The following is a 21,447-nucleotide window of genomic DNA, read 5'->3' as shown; positions in this document are numbered from 1 at the left end:
CATGGGAGATTAGCCAGAAAGCACATTGTCAGAAATTGTAAGGTGCAGTGGTTCCCCAAAGAGCCAGTATTCAGATATCTGTTATAACAGAGGATATTCAACAGCCAAGAGAGAATCTGAAATAGCACCAAGTATTTTAAAAGTTCTTTTCTTTCAATCTCTCTCCCACTTACCCTGATTAAAGATCACAAAATGAGGGGCAGAGAAGGAAATAAAACAAAAAAAACGAAAGAACTTTCTTCCCTTTTATCATCCCCAAACTATGAGGTCCAAATGGAGGTAAAGAGAGGTGATTCAATTGAATGAGATACTGAAGATTTGATTTGGATTGGATTTTGTTACACACATAAATAGATAACTGCCCTAATACCTCAACAGGACTGGGAAGCTATGGGATCTGCCAAGGGACGGGGAAGGGAGGATGCTTTCGGATACGTTTGGAGAGAGCATCCAAAGAAAGAATAAAGCTGTTCCTGATGGCAGCCCACCAGGTTTGGCCAAATCACTAACAGGTTACACTGTAGGTTGATCTCTGGAGTTATTCCATAGGCTTATCTTAACGTAGGCCATAGGAAATAGAAGTAGCTAACTCACCCTTGTATGTATATATGTATATATGTATGTATTTATTTTTAAAGATTTATATATTTATTTTAGAGAGAGACAGCTCATGAGCGGGGGAAGGCCAGAGGGAGAGAGAGAGAGAAGCAGACTCCCTGCTGAGTGTGGAGCCCAACCTGGGGCTCCATCCCATGACCCGAGATCATGACCTAAACTGAAATACGAATCCAATGCTCAACTGACTGAGCCACCCAGGTGCCCCTCACCTTTGTATTTACTGTCATAATGGCTTCTCTGTTAAGACCCTTGAGGAAATATCTCTTTGAGCTCACTATCAGGGGTAGTTCTGCTTCTCTGGACCAAACAGTGCATCCATCCAATGGATACGCCAAGCGAAATGAAGAGTGTCCATGAGAAAGTTCTATTCTGCATGGAGTATTTTACCACTGACATTGTTTACAGGTGCTGCACATGGTGATAATAAATCAACGTTTAGTCTATTATATTGTACTTCATATATTTTCTACAGAAAAGGCACCCCTTTATTTCCTACACCCCTTGGTGGAGTGCTTCACCTCTTTATCCTAAGGACACGGTGAATCAGGTTTTTCATCTTTGTTTCAGCTGCTAGAAAATTAGAGTCAAACTCGCCTGTTAATGTTTCCTCCCTTGTCCACCAGCACATTTTCCATATGAGGCCTCAGTTCTGGCTCCAGCTTAGATCATGACATTTTTTTTCCTTCACTGTCCCTCTCTCTTGTATTTTTAAACCCACTTCAAAAAAAATAAAAATAAAAATAAAAATAAACCCACTTCTAATTACATGATTTCTGTGTGCATCTTTGTAAGCCCATTTAAATCCTCTTGGCGCAAGATACAGAAGCAGAGTATAAACAGAAAGAAGGATCTTCAGGGCACATATTTAATGATCTATCCCAGGTGTGCAGAATCGCACGTGTCCTTCCTCCTAGACACAGGACGTACATTTGCACATTTTGCACCTTTCAAAATGCAGGAAATGGCCCCTGGAATGCTAGGTCAGTCTTCCTCAGCAAACAGCACCATGTGGTGTAACTCACCTACCCCAGTAGTGTGATCTCCCTTAGGTCCTGTGTAGGAGGTGGGCGTCTCTCCCCTCCTCCTGTACCAGCTTCTCCGGTCTCTTCTCTCCTGGGTAAATGCACACTCATCTTGTTCGAAAGTACACTCTCCAGGTGCGGGTAGAAGCCTCTCTGCAGGGAAACAGTGGGTGGTGTCATTACTCTTGCCTCCAGCTAGAGCCTCTCTGCCGTAGAGGCGGAGAACAATCAGACATCTAGATTCAAAAGTGTCGGGATAACTTTGAGAAAGAAACTTTCTCTGACCCGTGAATTTATTTGCCTGAATGAGCTTATAAAGCTCGGAAAGTTGGAGGCAAATTGCCTTTATGGAAATACGGAAAATAATAAAATTGCCTAATGTAGGAGATTTCTTCAGAAATCCAGGGTGAGGGAAGGGAATCCTTAGAACAGCTCTGTAGTTGCTTCGGGGGAGGTGGGTAAGGTGCGAAAGCTAAGTGCTTCTGGAGGCACAGTTTGACCTTGTGGAACACGTGACTGGCTTTTTCTGTGCTACCTCACGGGATTGTAGTCAATGAGATGATGTACGTAGTAAAGTATTTAGAACATGAAATTCTCAATAAATATTAGCTAAATAAATATTTAGCTTGGTGTCTTGCTACCTGGAGCCTTATTTTCCCTTTCCAAAAACAAATATTTATGTCTTCGGATGCCATCTTCAGTAACTTTGATGATGATTCTTTTTTTTTTAGTTTTATTTATTTATTAGAGAGAGAGAGAGCACGAGCAGGGGAGGGGCAGAGGGAGAGGGAGAAGCAGACTCTCCGCTGAGTGGGGAGCCTGACATGGGGCTCCATCCCAGGACCCGGGGACTATAACCTGAGCCGAAGGCAGCTGCTCAACCAACTGAGCCACCCCGGCGACCCTGATGATGATTCTTAGAATGGTGCCACCTCCCACTTACTGGAAACTCCTTTGCTTGAACTTGGTTGTACCTTCCCACATCTAGATTCTTAGCAAATTTCTCTAATACACAGCTGTTTTTCACATCTCTTGCATAATAATGATTTTCCTTCATCTCATTTTACAGACGGTACAAGCTAATGAAGGCTCATTCCCTTTTCTATGCCTCAAGTGTAGAGATTCTTATCTTGTGTTTCTTTGTTGTCCTTGCTGTGCCTCACAAATCAAGGGACTAAAAACAAATTATCTTCTCATTAAATAAACAAGGAGATTATCCTCTAGTGACACATTGATTCCTCAGTTTGCCTGTTTGTTAAAGAAATAGATACCCTATGGTTTAGGATGCAGTGGTAATTAGTAGATACAGGGACCAATGATCCGGGTTGAGGTACGCACCATTTTCTCATTACACATAATGTCCAACACATAGCCACCATCTTTATTTTGTCACTATCATCAATGCTTGATCCACTGTTCCATTGTCATTTAATTCACTTAGAAAATATTTATTTTATTATCATTTAAAAATTACATGTTTACAGGCTCAGCATTGGGCGTGGAGCCTGCTTAAGATTCTCTCTCTCCCTCCCTCTCCCTCTGCCCCTCCTTGCCTCTCTAAAAGAGAAAAAAGAAAAAAAAGAAAAATGACATGTTTAGTATAATATCTGTGTATAATAACGGTTTCATCACTATTACTTGAAAATCTGCATTTCTGTAAGACAACATTAAAAACAACAAAAGTGACTATAATAAAAAGTGTTTGTTTTAACACATTGTTTTATGCCAGGTCCTATGCTAGGGAATTTATAGGTGTTATTCCCACTATTCAGGTAGGTATTACTTTTACTACCTCTCTTATAGATGAGGATACAAGTCATATGTACAATGTCACACAGTGCATATAAATCATTATTTCTAAATTCCAAAACTTACTACACAGATCTGGAGAGGGGCACTTCTGGCAAGAAAAACAAAAATAATAGGCTAGCCCAGATTAAATGTATTTGGTGTATTCTCAGAGAATCAGGATATGCTGGCCTAGGCCCGGGAGACAAAGAGAGTTTGACCGTCTTACCTGGAGACAAGCAGCTTCCCAATTCTATTGTAATGTCATCCAAGGCTACCAGGCCACAGTCCCAAAAACTTTTGCATAGGCTCATGAAAACCACCTGAAATTCAGAAAAATAAAACCATGAATTTTGTTAACTGCGCATTAGAAATTCTTACAACCTGGGATTTACTCAGCCCAAAGCATGCACAAGCAAACTACAGAGCCCTCTACCTTGTCCACATGAACTATAGGTCACATGGCATGAATAACAGCTAAGCCTTTACACGGGACTCTGAAATCACTTCCATTCTTTTTTTAAGCAGAGTTAAGCTCATAATGATAGGTTGTGTATATTAATGCTGGAATTAGCTCACATTCTTTCGAGAATTGAAGAAGGAAAGCAAGAGGTTAACCGATGGCAGAGGAAAACCTGTCAGGTTTTAAATATTTTCCCCAGATAATCCACAAAGTGCATAGAGAGTTGATGGTATTCCAAGCATTTTTACAAACATTTCCAGTACAAACAGTATTGATTTTTTGGAAATGAATTTCTGGCAATGTGCTTCATTCATATTATGAACAAAGTCTCAGTGATTTGCCATCTGGAGACTTCTGTTCCATTTCCAAAGAGAAGATATATGTCCCTAGACGGTATCACTAATAAAAGCCCTAAATGCAGTTATTTTATCAGGCCAAACATTCTTACTCTTCTACATGAAAGAAAAACAGAGCCATACCATCAATTATTAAATTCATTGCTCCAGAGAAAGTGGGGTGGGGAGGGAGAGAAGTTTTGCATTTCTTTCTATTAGACCAATTTTAAAGTTTCTTTTTCATATACAGGATGAGCAAAGAGTACTTTTCCAAACATTTATATTAGATTTTCACTGTACTTTGTGTTTTATTATTTTTAAAATATTTTTAATTTATTTATTTGACAGAGAGAAAGAGAGAGAGTGAGCACAAGCAAGGGGAGCAGCAGAGGGAGAAGCTGAGCAAGGAGCTGCATGCAGGGCTTGATCCCAGGACCCTGGGATCATGACCTGACCCAAAGGCAGACGCTTAATGGACTGAGCCACCCAGGCGCCCCTACTTTATGGTTTATAAAGCTGCTTCGCATGTGTAGCCTAATGTATAATGAGTATGAAGTCACTTAGTCCACGTGCAATCCCTCAAATACAAATTTTCAAACAAAGAGAGATATAACAGAAACTAAGTCTCAAATTAGGAATAATGAGAACATTTGATTTTTTTCAGATTCTAATATTATGTTGTGTCTTCAACTTATCTGTGTTATCAGCAGGATCTCTTTGCTCTCTGAGGATCAGAACCATTAGCATACAAAATTTATTTCAAAAGAAATTTTAAAATGATGTGACAGTTTACCATTATGCAAACTCTAAAATGTCTTAAGCCAGTATCTTCAGAATAATTACTAAGGATAAGATGTGTAAAAGTTTACTTGGACTGTATTCAGATTGCTTTAAATCATAAAAGGGATAGTTTAGAGATGTAACAATATATAACTATATATATAACTATATATATATATTTACAAGGGACAAGATAAAAGGGGGTGTTTTTGTTTTTGTCTTATCTCTGTTAATTTTCTCATCTTTATAGAGTCTAGAGATTATCAGCAGGGTTTTCTACTTGCAGGATTTTTTTGCAGGATTTTTGCCTGGGAACTTATTTCCCATTTGTAAACCAAACGTCTATGTCATCAGCCCTGAATGCAGTTATATTTTATCAGCAATGCTTATTGTTATAGGGGAAAGAATAGTAATCTGTCTCCTAATTTATTGAATAAATGGTGCTGCAGAGATAAAAAGTCCTGGCTTTCCTTCCTTTTGGCAACTTTCAAGTCTATTTTTCACCTGAATGGTGAAAAAAGTACTTTTTCCAAAATGGATCTGGGGTGCTGAAATGATTTGCCACGTAAACCATTACCTAAGTAAGACTCAATCATTTGGCATGTAGATGGATTCTAAAAAGGAGAAATAGCAAGGTGCTCTCATGTGTTTACTATAGCATTATTTTATGATGACCGTAAAACCAAACGAGCAAGCAAATAAGCCAGCTAGCCAACAAATGAAACAACCCCAAATTTCACAGAAATACAGGAAATGAATAAACTATGGTACTGCCAGCTAAGAAATTGGCAAACATTAACTCTGACAGCTTGTGAATATTAGTCAGTAATATGAAATTCTATTTCTCTCATAATGTGAAGCAAAAAAAAAGCTGGTTATAATAGCTAAAATTAAAATTAAACAAAATTAAGATAAATTATACCGAACTCATCTAAAAGTTTATAGAAAAAAATCTTGAAAATTTATCAAATTTGGAACAATTATGTTAGACTCATGAAATTATGAGTATTAAACAGAATTTCCCCCTATTTTCCAACCATTCTTTAATTTTGTTATATTTATAATGGAGAAAAAAAACAAAGAAAAAGGGATCAGGACATCTGTAATTAAGATGTGGAATGAGCTAGTGTTTCCTAGATTGGCATTGTTTATTATAGTAGCTACAAGGCCATGTGGCTACTTAAATTAAAATTAAGTAAAAATCAAAAATGCATTTCTTCAGGCACACCGGCCACATTTCAAGTGCTCAATAGTTACACACAGCTAGTGGTCAAGTGAATTGGACCAGCAGATATATAACATTTCCTCATTGCAGAAATTCCAATGGATAGAACTCCCTGGCTCCTTTTGAGGATTCCGAACAATTTGTGAGCTGCTACAGTGGGTTAAGTGAAATGCTCAAGCTGTTCTGGACAAGAGTAGCCCACTACATTGTTCCTATCTTAGAACTCTTTCCTCACTTAGAATACTCACCAGACCACACGTTGTCCCATCTTATAAAAGATCCACAGTCAGTCAGCTATGAACTAAGATTTAAACTATGGCCTTAAACCTCAAATCTGTTTGGTGCTTGCCTATCAGCATTCCAACACACAAAAGAAACATGACAAGATCAGCTTGTTTGGTGGAACACACAAGATTTTCCACTGTGCTATTAATAATGCTGATAAGGTCAGTTCCTATTCTCGGGCCACCATCTTACATTTTGAGGGCTACTTGAAGTGGAAAGGTTATTTTAGGGTACTTGGGACAGGGCCAGCTAATGACCAGAACTGGTTGAGACAGGGAAAAGGGAAAGCCAAACATCGTGGTCTGCTCTTCAGAACTCTGTCCCTAGGTCTAGTTAAGAATGTGACAAGAAGGGAACTGGTCATAGTCTAAATTCTTGAGGGATTAACCTCTTGCTTATTTGTAGATCTTTTAAAAAAGAGTGTTTATTTCATTTTAGGCAGTATTTCAGCCAGTGGAATACCTCTAGGGACTGGAAAAAAATTCCTAGGCAACCCGAATATATACTTAACGTCCTGCAATGCATCAGAGTCCTCCGCAACAAACAATTATCAATAAGAATATTAAAATACCAAAATATCAATAGTGCTGAGATTGGAACACCCTGCTGTAAATAAATAAGCATGTACAATGTCTTTTTTAAGTATGATAAAAAGTTGGGCGCCTGAGTGGCTCAGTCGGTTAAGCAGCTGCCTTCTGCTTCGGTCATGATTCCAGAGTCCTAGGATCGAGTCTGGCACTGGGCTCCCTGCTCAGCAGGGAGTCTGCTTCTCCCCCTTGCTCATGCTCTCTCTCTCTCTCACTCTCTCTCTCAAATAAAGTCTTTAAAAAGAAAAAAGTATGGTAAAAAGTTAAGTAATATTGTTGATCCTTTCTTGACTATATTTAAAATTTTTGTTTGCAAATCTGTTTATATAGCTCTCCAGTTAGTGCCTATTTGTGTTTCCAAAGTTAGTCTAAGTAGGGTGCCTCAAAAATGAATATTCTCTAGCAAAACATAAATTGTAAAGTATCACCAGCACCTAAGAACTGGGACCTTTAATACACTGAAACAATGTGATTTATAAAAATCTCATTTGCCCCTAAGTTTTAGGAGATTTGCATAAAATCAGGAGCACCTGTCTAAGGAATGTATTATTTCATTTTGTCCCTCATCTTTTCCCTCTCAAATAGACTAATACATACTCTGAGACATTTCAGGCTGTCAGGCAGCAACCTGCTCTCTACCCACTAGATAACAACATGACTCCCAAGTCGAGACATTCAAAAATATATTGAGACATTGCCAAGTGTCCCTTGGGGGGGCAAAATTACCTCTGGCTGAGAACCACTGGGGGGTAGTAGAACACTGCTGTGTGGATGACAAAACCTCCCTTTATTCTCCCCAATCAGAACAGGACAGTTGTTGCTGGTTTAAAAGCAGACTAGATGGAGTTAGTTTTCTCTTCCTCTGAATGTCACCAGGAGGTGGTTCTAACAAGCAATGAAATATCCTCAAGCCCTGGAAACAGAAGGCAAAGGAGCCAAAAAACAAGAGAGATGGACGAACACTCAAGCTAAACAATCATCCCCAAGATTATCAAGGCTCTACTGTTCCAATTTCCTGCTTTCCTGCAAACTGTCAAAGGGCCATAGAATCTTTTCTTTGTTTACATTTTTCTCCCTTTCCAAAAAGGATGATCTACTCCCTCACAACAATGTAACGGGCAGCAGATCGTAAAAAGTAACTGAGCAAACTCTCCTTATAGTATGTAATTTTAATTGGCTTCTAAAGTTTTTTGGGGGGGGGAGGAGGGGCAGTAAGGGTGGGGAGAGGGGCTGTGTGGGAATCCAACCACAAGGCTGTGTTAATCAGAGGAGCTAGACTATCCCCAGGCCTGTGAAAGCCCATAAAAGTTCCTGGTTAAAGCATCCAGGAAAGAAAAAGCAGATAGACAAGTATGTCGGGAACTTATTTTCCCAAACCAGATCAGGTTAAGTTTTGAAAGGAATTGGGGTTACTGATTTTAACTTTATGAAGTGTCATAATTTAAGGACTACCCACCTTCGCTGAAGGAGGGAGGAAATAAAGCTTTCCTGAGAGATGTGTAATACATCACCACAAACCTTTGTTGTGCAGTTAAAAAGGATTGTTTGAATTAAACAGCTAAACACTGGCTGAATTAACTGGTTTTTCACTGTCTTGTAAAGTAGTCTCCATGGCCTGCTCAATAGACATAGTTGGCCAGATTGTTGGCTTAACCCACCACCTACTTTACTCATTGAATAGCCCCAGTTGGGCCTATAATAAGTATGTGAATGATAGTTTCCAGAAATGGCCTTCTATCTTCACACAGAAACATTTCAATCCTATGCCAACAATACCATAAATTACCCATGTTCACAAAACGAACCTAGCTAGGTTCCTGTTACAAGCGGTGGACCTCGACAATTTAGCAGAGGGTCAGATTCTGAGTTAAATTTAACTTTTCTTCTGATGAGGTTAAACTCCTTTGAAACCATGTATGCACATAAATTTGGGGATGGTGACTCCATAGTTGGTGGAATAATTATTCATAAAATTACTATAATCCAGTCAGTGAAGTTCCAGAGCCCTTCATTAAGATGCTATGGATACAACTGCAGGATATTCTGTATAATGTGATTGGATTCATTTAACTATTTGACAATAAGCTATAATAGAATTCTAAAAATAAAAGAACTGTAAAGCGAAACAAAACAAAAACTCCAATATTAAGACACTTGGCTAAAGGGGTAGAATCTTCACAAATCCCTAAAGACAGGCTGAGAGGAGTACGGGACTAGCATTTTTAGAATCTCAGCCATGTTTTGGGAAATAGTTGCTAAATTGTAACAGCATGCCTCCTGCAGATACTATATTTGGTCTTTAGATCCCACAAAAGGCAGGATGACCATGTGTTTTTAAATAAGTCTTTAGCTGACCAACGCTTTTACTTTTTTTCTTAAAAGACCCATCTGTTTTGCTTTTCCTTTTTCAAAAGACCCATCTGATTTAATTCAACTTTTGGCTTTGACAAGCAACAAAGATTGAGTGGCTTCCAGCTTCTCCCTCTGTGAGCCTTTCTGCTCATAGGAGCCTTCCATTCTGGGGTGGAGGGCGTGCTGTGGTAGGCTTGCAGATAAACTGCAGGGCTTTTTCATTGCTATTTCGGTGGTAAATATTCAGATCTCTCAACTCACTGGTTTCAGAAATCTGCATTATTTTTGGATCTTTTGGTCACTGGAAAGAGAAGACAGACTCTAAGGAGAGACAGCAGAATTGGTCACTTTTTAGAATCCAGGAAGGCCCAGAGACCTGTGATATCAACAGGTGATATCAACTCAAGGTCATAAAAAACCTGCTGCAGAGCCAGACAAGAAACATCACACTCCAAATCCCCGATAGAGCACGTTTCATTATACTGACTGGGCTCTTTTCTCCCTTTGGCCATAGGTATTTAAAAATAGGATTCTGGAGGGTGCCTGGGTGGCTCAGTTGGTTAAGCGACTGCCTTCGGCTCAGGTCATGATCCTGGAGTCCCGGGATTGAGTCCCTCATCGGGCTCCCTGCTCGGTGGGGAGTCTGCTTCTCCCTCTGACCCTAACCCATCTCATGTGCTCTCTCTCATTCTCTCTCTCTCAAATAAATAAATGAAATCTTTAAAAAAAAAATAGGATTCTGGATCATTATGTTGTATGCCTGAAACTAATATAATGTTATCTGTGAATTATACCTCAATTAAAAAAAATGATCCTGAAAGGCATGACTTTGAAACTCAATTCATAGCAGCAGACCAAACATGTCTTTGACCTCCGTTTCCAACCTGCTTTCTGTCATTTTGCCTTATGTCTGTTTATAAGGAGTTTTTGGTAACCCGGCACCAGAACCCAAATCTTATATGAATTGTGGCTAAATTTAAAAGCTGGCAATCGCCTTAGCTGATGACCCCTGCATCCACGTAGGCCCGGAGGAAAGAATGTTCTCAACTCTCCACAGCCACACCTCCCACCTTAATCTTCATCTGCACCTGTTCTCACTCCCTTCCCTTTGTTTTGGGAGCAAGGTCTGTCTGACTTCTAAGTTCTTGGTCTTCCCACTGAGGGATACAATGCCTCATCGACACAATATTGAGGATCCAAATGGAAAATAAATGTGAGAAGCCTCTGGAAAAATGAAATTTAGACAAATGTAAGATAGTGGATACTAAAAATGATTTTTAGTGTTTTAGAGACTAATTCACACCCCAATAAAGAGGACACACAATAGCCAAACTATGGAAAGAGCCTAGATGTCCATCAACAGATGAATGGATAAAGATGTGGCATATACACATGCAGAAAAATGAAACTGGACCATTTCCTTACACCACACACAAAAATAGACTCCAAATGGTTGAAAGACCTCAATGTGAGATAGGAGTCCATCAAAATCCTAAAGGAGAACACGGGCAGCAACCTCTTCAACCTCAGCCGAAGCAACTTCTTCCTAGAAACATCGCCAAAGGCAAGGGAAGCAAGGGCAAAAATGAACTATTGGGACTTCATCAAGATAAAAAGCTTTTGCAAAGCAAAGGAAACAGTCAACAAAACCAAAAGACAACCAACAGAATGGGAGAAGATATTTGCAAATGACATATCAGATAAAGGGCTAGTATCCAAAATCTATAAAGAACTCATCAAACTCAACACCCAAAGAACAAAGAATCCAATCAAGAAATGGGCAGAAGACATGAACAGACATTTTTCCAAAGAAGACATCCAAATGGCCAACAGACACAGGAAAAAGTGCTCAATATCGTTCGGTATCAGGGAAATCCAAATCAAAACCTCAATGAGATACCACCTCACACCAGTCAGAATGGCTCAAATTAACAAGTCAGTAAACGACAGATGTTGGCGGGGATGCGGAGAAAGGGGAACCCTCCTACACTGTTGGTGGGGATGCAAGCTGGTGCAGCCACTCTGGAAAACTGTATGGAGGTTCCTCAAAAAGTTGAAAATAGAGCTACCATATGATCCAGCAATTGCACTACTGGGTATTTACCCCAAAGATACAAAAGTAGGGATCCGAAGGGGTACGTGCACCCCGATGTTTATAGCAGCAATGTCCACAATAGCCAAACTGTGGAAAGAGCCAAGATGTCCATCGACAGATGAATGGATAAAGAAGATGTGGTATATATATATATATACAATGGAATATTATGCAGCCATCAAAAGAAATGAGATCTTGCCATTTGCAATGACGTGGATGGAACTGGAGGGTATTATGTTGAGTGAAATAAGTCAAACAGAGAAAGACATGTATCATATGATCTCACTGATATGAGGAATTCTTAATTGCAGGAAACAAACTGAGGGTTGCTGGAGTGGGGGGTGGGGTGGGAGGGATGGGGTGACTGGGTGATAGACACTGGGGAGGGTATGTGCTCTGGTAAGCGCTGTGAATTGTGCAAGACTGTTGAATCTCAGATCTGTACCTCTGAAACAAATAATGCAATATATGTTAAGAAAAAAAAAAAAGAAGAAGAAGGTAGCGGGAGGGGAAGAATGAAGCGGGGGAAATCGGAGGGGTAGACGAACCATGAGAGACGATGGACCCTGAAAAACAAACTGAGGGTTCTAGAGGGGAGGGGGGTGGGAGGACGGGTTAGCCTGGTGGTGGGTATTGAGGAGGGCACATTCTGCATGGAGCACTGGGTGTTATGCACAAACAATGAATCATGGAACACTACATCTAAAACTAATGATGTAATGTATGGGGATTAACATAAGAATAAAAAAAATTAAAAAAAAAAGATGTGGCATATATATACAATGGAATATCATGCAGCCATCAAAAATTGAAATCTTGCATTTGCAACAACATGGATGGAACAAGAGGATATTATGCTAAGCGAAAAAAGTCAATCAGAGAAAGACAAGTATCATATGATCTCACTGATATGAGGAATTTGAGAAACAAGACAGAGGATCATAGGAGAAGGGAGGGAAAAATGAAACAAGACTAAACCAGAGAGGGAGACAAACCATAAGAGACTCTTAATCTCAGGAAACTGAGGGTTGCTGGAGTGGAAAGGGGTGAGAGAGATGGGGTGGCTGAGTGATGGACATTGGGGAGGGTATGTACTATGGTGAGTGCTGTGAATTGTGAGTCTGATGAATCACAGACCTGTACCCCTGAGACAAATAATACATTATATGTTAATAAAAAATAAATAAGTAAAAAGAAGAGGACACTGTTGTATATATTTATCCCATCAGTCGCTCATTATCACTGAAGGGAAATAGGTGTGAATGCCTTCCTGTTTTTTACATACTCTCATCAGCAGGCAGGTGAGCTGAACAAAATGATGCTGGTCTATCTCGGCCACCTCCCTTAGGGAGGATCCCTGGCTGAACCCTTCCCTAACCCATGCAATATAAGGTAATGACCAATTTAATTGTCCTGTTCAAGGATGGACCTTACACTAGGGAGCTATTGTGGTAACTCATATGGATGGAGGTGTAAAATGCCAGTTCTACCAAAAGACATGCCGAGTGCAGTCGCTAAACAGCAAACAAGGAAGAATCTAGGGCTTTGTCCTGACATTCATCCCTGCTTTGAAAGTTCTCCTGGGGTCAGGAGAGGACAACAGGTATTTTAGCAGTACCCTAATACCCAAGCAGAAATACTGACTTGCTCTACTCATGTCTGAGACAGAGACAGTTTTTGGCCTGATTTTCATTGATTCCCAAGGCAAAGTGTAGATCCTTGACTGGATGAAGGGCTGTGGCTTAAAGCTTGCATAACGCTAAGCCCTTCGTAGCCTGCCACAAGCTATTTGACCAACCCCTACTGATGGGTAATTGGGCAGTTTCTAATTTCTTAGTATTACACATACTGCTGTGATGAATACTGATATCTAAATCTTTGTGCATAACCATGGTTAGTTCCTTAGGATAAATCCCTAGAAGTAGAATTGTTGCGTCAAAAGGTATTCATGTGGGGAGCCTGGGTGGCATAGTCCCTTAAGTGTCCGACTCTTGATTTTGGCTCAGGTCATAATCTCAGGCTCGTGAGACTGAGCCCCACCTCGGGCTCTGCAATGGGCATGGAGCCTGCTTAAGATTCTCTCTCTCCTTCTCCCTCTGTCTCTCCTCTACCACCACGCCCCCTAAAAAAATCATATTCATATTTGGGGGCTTTCTGAGACATGCAATTGAATTATCATTTAGAAATATTATATCAACTTATCTTCATACTAGAGCTTATAAAAATCCTTATTTCCTTGCATCCTTACCTCTCTGGGGTAATGTTTTATATATATATTTATATCTATACATTTATAAATTTTTGTATATAAATGTTATATATATAAATTTTTGAAGATTTTATTTATTTGAGAGAGAGAACACTAGAGAGAGCAAGTGAGCGAGCACAAGTTGGGTTGGGGGGAAGGGCAGAAGGAGAGGGAAAAGCAGACTCCTTGCTGAGCAAAGAACCCAATGCAGGGCTCAATCCCAGGACCCAGGGATCATGACCTTAGTCAAAGCCAGACACCGACTGAGCCACCCAGGCACCCCTATGTTCTAAGTATTCTTAGATATGAGTCATATAGGCATAGATACGTATATATATTTTTGGTCTAAATTGAAAGATTTATGTTTTAATTGATAAACTGAACAATACAAATAGTATACAGTATGGATATAACTATTAATACAAACAGCATACTCCAGAATATAATAGTTTTAAAATATTTTTATCTGTTTGATAGACAAATGTGCTATTTTATAATTTTTAAAGTTTCTTTGATTACAAATGAGATTGGATATGTTGGTGCGTTTATTTTCCAGTAGTACTTCTTTGTTGTTGTTTTTTTTCTTAAGATTTTATTTTTAAGTAAATTCTGCACCCAACACAGGGCTCGAACTCATAACCCTGACATCAACAGTTGCATGCTCTACCAACTGAGCCAGCCAGGTGCCCCCAGTAATATTTCTTTTTTTCTGATTTGTACATATCCATTGCCCACTTTTCCTATGTTTAGCTCACCTTCTGCTTATTGATTTATTAAATTCATATATCAAATATCTAAGAGTTTGCCGTATGTTTTGTAAACTTTTTTTTTTCCTGGCTTGATGTTTGCCTTTTAGATAATTTTTAGGCCATCCTTACATAAGGAATGAAACTAAGGGAGAACTAAATATTTTGGCTTAAAGACTAAGATGAAATAGGTAGGCCACAATGTGTCCTTGAGCCTTGTATAGGTACAAACGTCACCTGACATTAAGCAGAAGATAGGAGTCACGGCCCATGAGCAGTGTGGCAGGGGACATCATGGGAATGTAGCTCAGGGACTGTCTGGGGAGACTTCTTCTAGAGGTGGGTACTGAAAAGGTAGAGCAGAAACTTGCCAGAGACAGTCACACAAGAGAGGGAGAAAAAGCTGGGGGTATCTGTGCAAAAGGAAATAAGGCATTCTTCCCTGGGTGAGAGTAGAGAGTTTTTATTAATGTATGAATTGTCAATTTCCAAGCAAGTGAACTGAGCTCACTGCTCCAGAAGCCAGCAAATACTTAGCTGGTCTAAGAGCTCAGAAAACCAGAGGATCCCCAGAGAATCTCAACATGAACATCAAAAAGTAATGCTGCCTCATAAGAACTTGGGAAAAGTTTCCCTAAAATTATAGCCATTTCAAGACTTTGAAATATTCCCATGATTAGGAATTTGAAAGTGTGGAGGGAGGTAGTGTTTTCAGGTTCATAAACAACCTTGGAATAAACGCTTGCTTCATTAAGCTTATTAATAAAATCGTGGGGGGAAAATGCCTGTGATGTCTTTTCAGATATCTCCACAGTGCCAGGAGGACTCATGTGGAAATCCAGCAATACTCCGGAAGATTCATTCCTTGGGAAAGTTCTAGAAGAATGTACTGACACAAATGTTATACTCATGTAAGCTGTGTTAGCGACCAGGAGCTGTGCAAACCAGTCCTTCCGGTCATTCCCCTGTAAGCTGACATGAAATGCAGAAGCCTTCAACAAATATCTAAAAGGAGAGAAAGGGAAAGCCTGAGTATCTCAACGCTGTGTTGTTCATATTTATGGTAATTGAGGATTCCCGGACTGACAACTGACACTGAGTTTAGCCTGAAAAACTCAAGAGGAGGCTCCTTTTCCATACTTAGTCCTGCTCTTCGATTCCACATTAAAACTTATCCCACTTGACAGTGTAATGTTCCTCGCTCTGTGTACAGAACCCCCTCATCTGTTCTATAATGTGTTGATTATCTTGTCAGTAGTTAATGATCCTGCTCTTTCTACTTTGCACTCAGCGGCCCTGCTTTAATTACGCCGGGACATTAATATCCTGGGGCAGTCATTTCTCAGTGTTCCTGGACATCATGAAATGTGATAGGAAATCTATCTCCTCTCACGTATCTTGTCTACACATTGGTTTTCTGGTTTCTTAATCCCTTTATAGCAAGGTGTCTTGTTATCCAATGGCCACCTGTTCATAAATCTCTCCAGAAACTTACTAGACTTGCTCTTCTATTTGAATGAACCTCTAAGTATTGCCTTTAAAACTTGCAGAAGCCTAGATATTTTACATCTAGTCGCATTTTCATCACTAAAGGGCAAAGTTAAAAGGAAGATTGTAAAAGCATGAATCCGAATCACAGACTTAAATTTCATTGTTTTTTTTTTTTTTTGCTAAAAGGAGAAGATTACTGCAAGAGAAAATAAGGAACTACAGAGAGCTCTCCACAAGGGCTGAGCTACACAGTATGAAAAGACAGTTGCTGACATTAAGATGCCTAAAAATACAATATGTGGTAGAACAGACATCGGGGGGGGTTACCCTAAAACACGTCCTTATTACACTGAGGTGACGTGACATTCTGAATTACATCGTTCATGCCAGAGTCAAGACTTGAAGCCCAGTCTTCCCTGTTCTACAAATCTCACTCTAACAAGAAAGACACAAGTTATGACTTATTAAAGATTCAAAGAGGAAGGGGCACTTGAGATGGACTTGGAGAGAAAGGTAGGGTAGGATCTTCTCAGGCATGAGGATTCCTGCAGCACCATCCAAGGGAAATAGTTGTTGTTGATAAACACTCTGTGGGAGGAAGGCAGTGGTCAGAAGGTGAGGATTTCAGGGATGAGAACCTACACTGGAGCATAGAGAGTAACTGAAAATGTGTTTTCCAAGAAGTTTGAAGACAAAACATGGGATTGGGTGGCAATTTAAATGGGTAAAAAGGTAAAAGGAAGGTTAGTTGTTTGTTTGTGTGGCCAACATACGTTGGCAGTGTATAAAGGACTTGCGGATATTGAAGATTTATGAGAGAGGAATAATTTAGGAAATAAGGTCCCAGAGGTGGCAGGATGGTGAGATCACACGTATAGATGGACGACCAAGAGTGAGGGTAATACTTCCTATGTCACAAGCACCAGGCGACTGAGAGAGGCAGGTGAGGATTCAGAGAGAAACAGTCAAAGGGATTTGTGTTGAAAGCCTTCTTCCTTTTGGGACATGAATCTGTGAGCTCACAACCTGAGATGGAGGCAGGGAGAATCAAGTTGGAAAGTTTGCAAGTGAAGAAGAATCTGAAGGTCTGGGGGTGGGGAAGGAGAAAGGAAGTCACGGAGAGATGAGAAGAATAAAAGGCTTTTCCAGAAGCATGGAGGGGACATAGGAGATCAGTCTTATTTTCTCCGGCTGTGCTGAGAACCCTGGCGGGGGGGGGCGGGGGTGGAGAAGATAAAAGTAGCTGCTGAGAACTCCCAGAAATTGAGGGGATCAAGGTGGGAGAAGTCAGGAGAACTGGGGGTAGAAGTGAGAGCATCATTGACCACAAACACAGAATGGAGGCTGGAGAAGCTGCGTTGGGGGACATGGAAGGCATCTGGAAAATCAAGAGGCCTCGTAAAACCTCCTATCAGTCACTGGGAATAGCGAAATGATTCCACATAAGGATGGGAAGTTGTCTCCAAGAGAAGAGTTTCAGCTTTTGGTTTTAATAGATATCGTCATAAAAAGCCCTAAACTAGACTCCGTAGCTATGTGTCTATGTGTGTCCTTATACCCACTCCAGCAGGATATTCCTGCCTGTTAAGTGTTCACACTCATATTCCTTGCAGGACAAATCGCTCAGGGGCCAGGCTACAAGCAATGATGGTTTATATGATCCAAAGGCAGAAACAGTTCATCTTGCTTCTTCCTTGGACTTTTGTGCTCTTCCTTGCCATCAACCCATATTCACGGACACTTCAGTTCCCCTTTCCAACTATTTGTGGAGTACCCATCCTGTTACAGAATTGTGTTCACATTAGAAACTAAAGAATAAATGAGACAAGGCTCCCTGTTCTCCAGAAGCTTATGGTCTGATTAATGTAGATAGGCAGGTAAGTAGACAATTTCAAAATAACACATTAAATGCTATGATGGTAGTGTGAGGCTAAGAGGGGCTACATAAGATGAGGGTTCTACGTTAAATACTCTAAAGGAATTGCCACCTTGCACGAGGTTCAGCAGGATTCTTTCGTGCAGAACTTACGAGAGTTTCTAATATGTTACTGGGCATTGTGAATCTTTACGTGTGTACAAGGAAGAGATCTAGTATGCAAAATTTCCCCAACTCCTTTGAGCACAGAACAGTTTTTCAATGGAACTATTCAAAAGATTTGTACTCTGGGGGACACATCCTGAGAAGCACTGACATAAGTTTCTTGCCTAGTAAAAAAATAAATGTTTATATTTTCTCAGACTGGCCGGATAGGGGTTTTCTCCAAATCCATAAATAACTTTTAAAGTTTATTTGTTTTTTAATTCTATAGCAGAGTAAAGACGTAGACTTAGAAGGCTTGACCATTAACCCGCTGATGATTAAGCGGGGCCCGGATGAAAGAGAATGCCTGGTCATTCCCTCATTAATGGGCCAGTTAACATTTTTTTCCAAGAGAAATATTTAACGAGCACAATATTGAGTTGCTCCCAGTGCTTCTAATTAACAGACCACTTGACGATCTTTGTTTAAGAGAAAAGTAGCTTCAGGCCAGGAGATATTGCAGGACCTAATATATATGCTACAGTGACCACGCATAATTTTAAACTAAGGATTTGAACACATAAAGGCTAATGTTTGAGCTCCATCTTTATGGAATTTCTGGCAATGACTCTCCAGTCTCTCCTGACATTTGGTTTTTAGGAAAAGCACTTTGGAGCAAATTGCTCCCTCTCCTCACTATCATCCCCAGTGTATAAAAGTCTCAAGGTGACTCTTGATTACCTGCCCTCCATTTAGTAATGTGCTGAGGAGAAACGGATCAAGGAAACTATTTCATGACTCATGCCTTTCAAAATGTTTCTAAGGCATTAAAAAATTTACTGTAGGCTGTTCATGATTGTAAATGCCGCCATGTCATTAAGAAAGCCTAGTACTATTAAGATAAAGATTTAACTCTGACCTGATTTTTAGCCTAAAGAATACTTCACAGCAAAAATCAAGGTGCAGAATTATCCACATACAAAGAGATGTTGCCTATGAAATCTGATGAGGGGGGCGCCTGGGTGGCTCAGATGTTTAAGCGTCTGCCTTTGGCTCAGGTCATGATCTCAGGGTCCTGGGATCGAGTCCCGCATCGGGCTCCCTGCTCCTTGGGAGCCTGTTTCTCCCTCTGCCTTTCTCTCTCGCTCTGTCTCTCATGAATTCAAAAAAAAAAAAAAAAAGAAAGAAATCTGATGACGATCAGGACCTAGAAAAAATATTCTTTAGTCTCAGGCACTCTCTCTCTGCCTCTGTTCAGTTAATTTAATAGATGCTGATGATGTACCAGGTGCTACATAAGGGCTTTACTTGACACATTTCATTCGTTCTCCACCATAATCCCTTGAGGCGGGTACTACTAGTATACCCATTTTACATATGAAGAAAAGTGAGGCTCAGCAAGATCACATGAGTAGCCCAAATTATGAAGGTTAAGTGGCAGAGAACCCACTCCCAAGAACTCTCAAGCATCATGCTGTATTTCCCTGTACCCCACAGCTCTCCTTTGTCTGTGGTGATCCACCATGAATTCCGATCCCTTGTAGGAGTCAAAGTTATTTCTAAAATAGAACAACTGAGCCTTAATGATAAAGCGCTAGAAATTTTCACAAATCTTGAGTTAGGGCTGGGTTCTCTTTCTGGCCTGATCCTATGCCTTCAGCCAGGAGAGGGCTGGGGGTGCAAAACGGCCTGGTATAAAAAACATGGATTCTGAATTCATAAAGATCTGGATTTACCTCTCAGCTCTGCCAGCTCTGTGCACTATTGAACACTGTCCTTAATTTTCTGCCTGAGCTTTCCTCATCGGTTAAGTGGGGCTGCCTTCTTCCTAGGACGGCACAAGCATCAAATGAGGCAACGCACACTGAGTGCTTAGCACGGTGCCCGGCACACGGAAAGCGTTCTATGGAAGTTCCTGTTGTAGGCAGCTGTGACAACATCAGACAGAATCCGTCCATATGGCTACTTTGCTAGAATGGCCTCAGGGGAATTGTTGCCATTCTTACCATTCCTTAAACAGAGCTATATATTATAGTTTCCATCAAACATTAGACGGTCTATGGAAATAGCAGGGAGTTATTAATTGAACCAGCCCATTGTCCTTAACATAGGTTGGGTAAGAACCGCTAGGGGAAGGAAAGGAATGGCAGCATCCAGAGTGGAAGGCATCTGGGAAGGCCCAGGTGAGGCCGTGCATATGTATTAGGAGTGACGGAAGAGAAACACGTGGGGAGAGGCCAACAGTTCTGACTTCTTCGAGGCCCACGCTGCCTCTCACTCAGCTCAGTTCTGGGCTCACATGATTCCTTCATGAAAGCAGGTTACACTAACTAGCAGTGCAAATGGAACGGGTCATTGTTGTCATGATTTTGAATATGTAGCATAGAGACTCAAACATATCTCCACAACACTTCCACCAGTGAGAATTAGGACCAGGATTAATCCAGGTGTAGTCAAAACCCAAAGACAAAGCTTGCAAGCCAGGGAACAGGGATGAAAACATAGCCGTTCACTCTCTGAGTTGGGCCCCGACTACTCACAATTGAGCAGCTTTAGGAATGGGGTGATGAGGGCATGAGAGGCAGAGAAGTTTCCTCCCTGCAAGAGTGCAGTAAGCTCTGAGCTTGTGCATTCATTTCTGGCAGAACATGACCTTGGGTCTGTGTAACTCTGCATCTAGGATGCCAGGACACTAAAAGGAAATACCTCACTTCCCTTGCAGGAATGTGGAAAGAATTACATAAAATAATAGAAGGTGCCTATGTCCCAAGCCACACTGGGGAGCCTCACTTTCTGCAGATGCTCGAGCCTTCTCCAAGACTGGGTAGAAACCTCGAGCACTAAAGACATCTGTGCCAGGGGCATCTAGGTGGAGCAGTCGGTTACGCATCCAACTCTTGGTTTCGGCTCAGGTCATGATTTTGGGGTCATGGGGTCGAGCCCTGCATTGGGTTCTGCACTCAGTGCAGAGTCTGCTTGGGATTTTCTCTCTCCCTGTCCCCCCAACCCCACCCCCATCTCTCTGTGTCACTCAAATAAACAAATACGTCTAAAAAATAATAAAAACCTGTGACAAAGGGCAGGCTTCAGAGCTGGATAGACATGGGTAAAACCTTGCTCTGCCACTTACTAGCCTTAGAAAGTCCACTCGTTCATTTTTAAAATCATTTTTCATTGTTCTTTTCATTATTCATCTACTTATTTATTGTCCACATAGATACCCAACTAAATTTATCGAACAAAATGTCCCTGGTTATCTGTGTGGCATCTGGCACAGTGATAGATGCTATAGATACAGAAATGACCAAGACAGACAAGGTCTCTGTCCTCACGAAAGTTATCTCTTTATAGGAAGAGAGATGGACAGTGAATATTTTAAAAGCTTCCTGGTG

At 40.6% G+C, this 21,447-nt stretch overlaps 1 protein-coding gene across 1 annotated transcript in view; it reads right to left on the bottom strand.

Annotated features, from left to right (window-relative positions):
• The window catches only part of MAMDC2 (MAM domain containing 2), a 138,731-nt gene that overhangs the window by 20,674 nt on the left and 96,610 nt on the right, over window positions 1–21,447 (bottom strand). The window contains exons 10-11 of the mRNA XM_044920595.1: window positions 3,658–3,751; window positions 1,641–1,793 (exon numbers count right to left, since the gene is read on the bottom strand). Of these exons, the coding sequence (XP_044776530.1) occupies window positions 1,641–1,793; window positions 3,658–3,751 (247 nt within the window). The remainder of the gene's footprint in view (window positions 1–1,640; window positions 1,794–3,657; window positions 3,752–21,447) is intronic.

Source organism: Neomonachus schauinslandi, chromosome 13, assembly GCF_002201575.2.
Source record: "Neomonachus schauinslandi chromosome 13, ASM220157v2, whole genome shotgun sequence".
NCBI lineage: Eukaryota > Metazoa > Chordata > Mammalia > Carnivora > Phocidae > Neomonachus > Neomonachus schauinslandi.
This window is presented reverse-complemented; position numbering and strand designations above follow the sequence as displayed.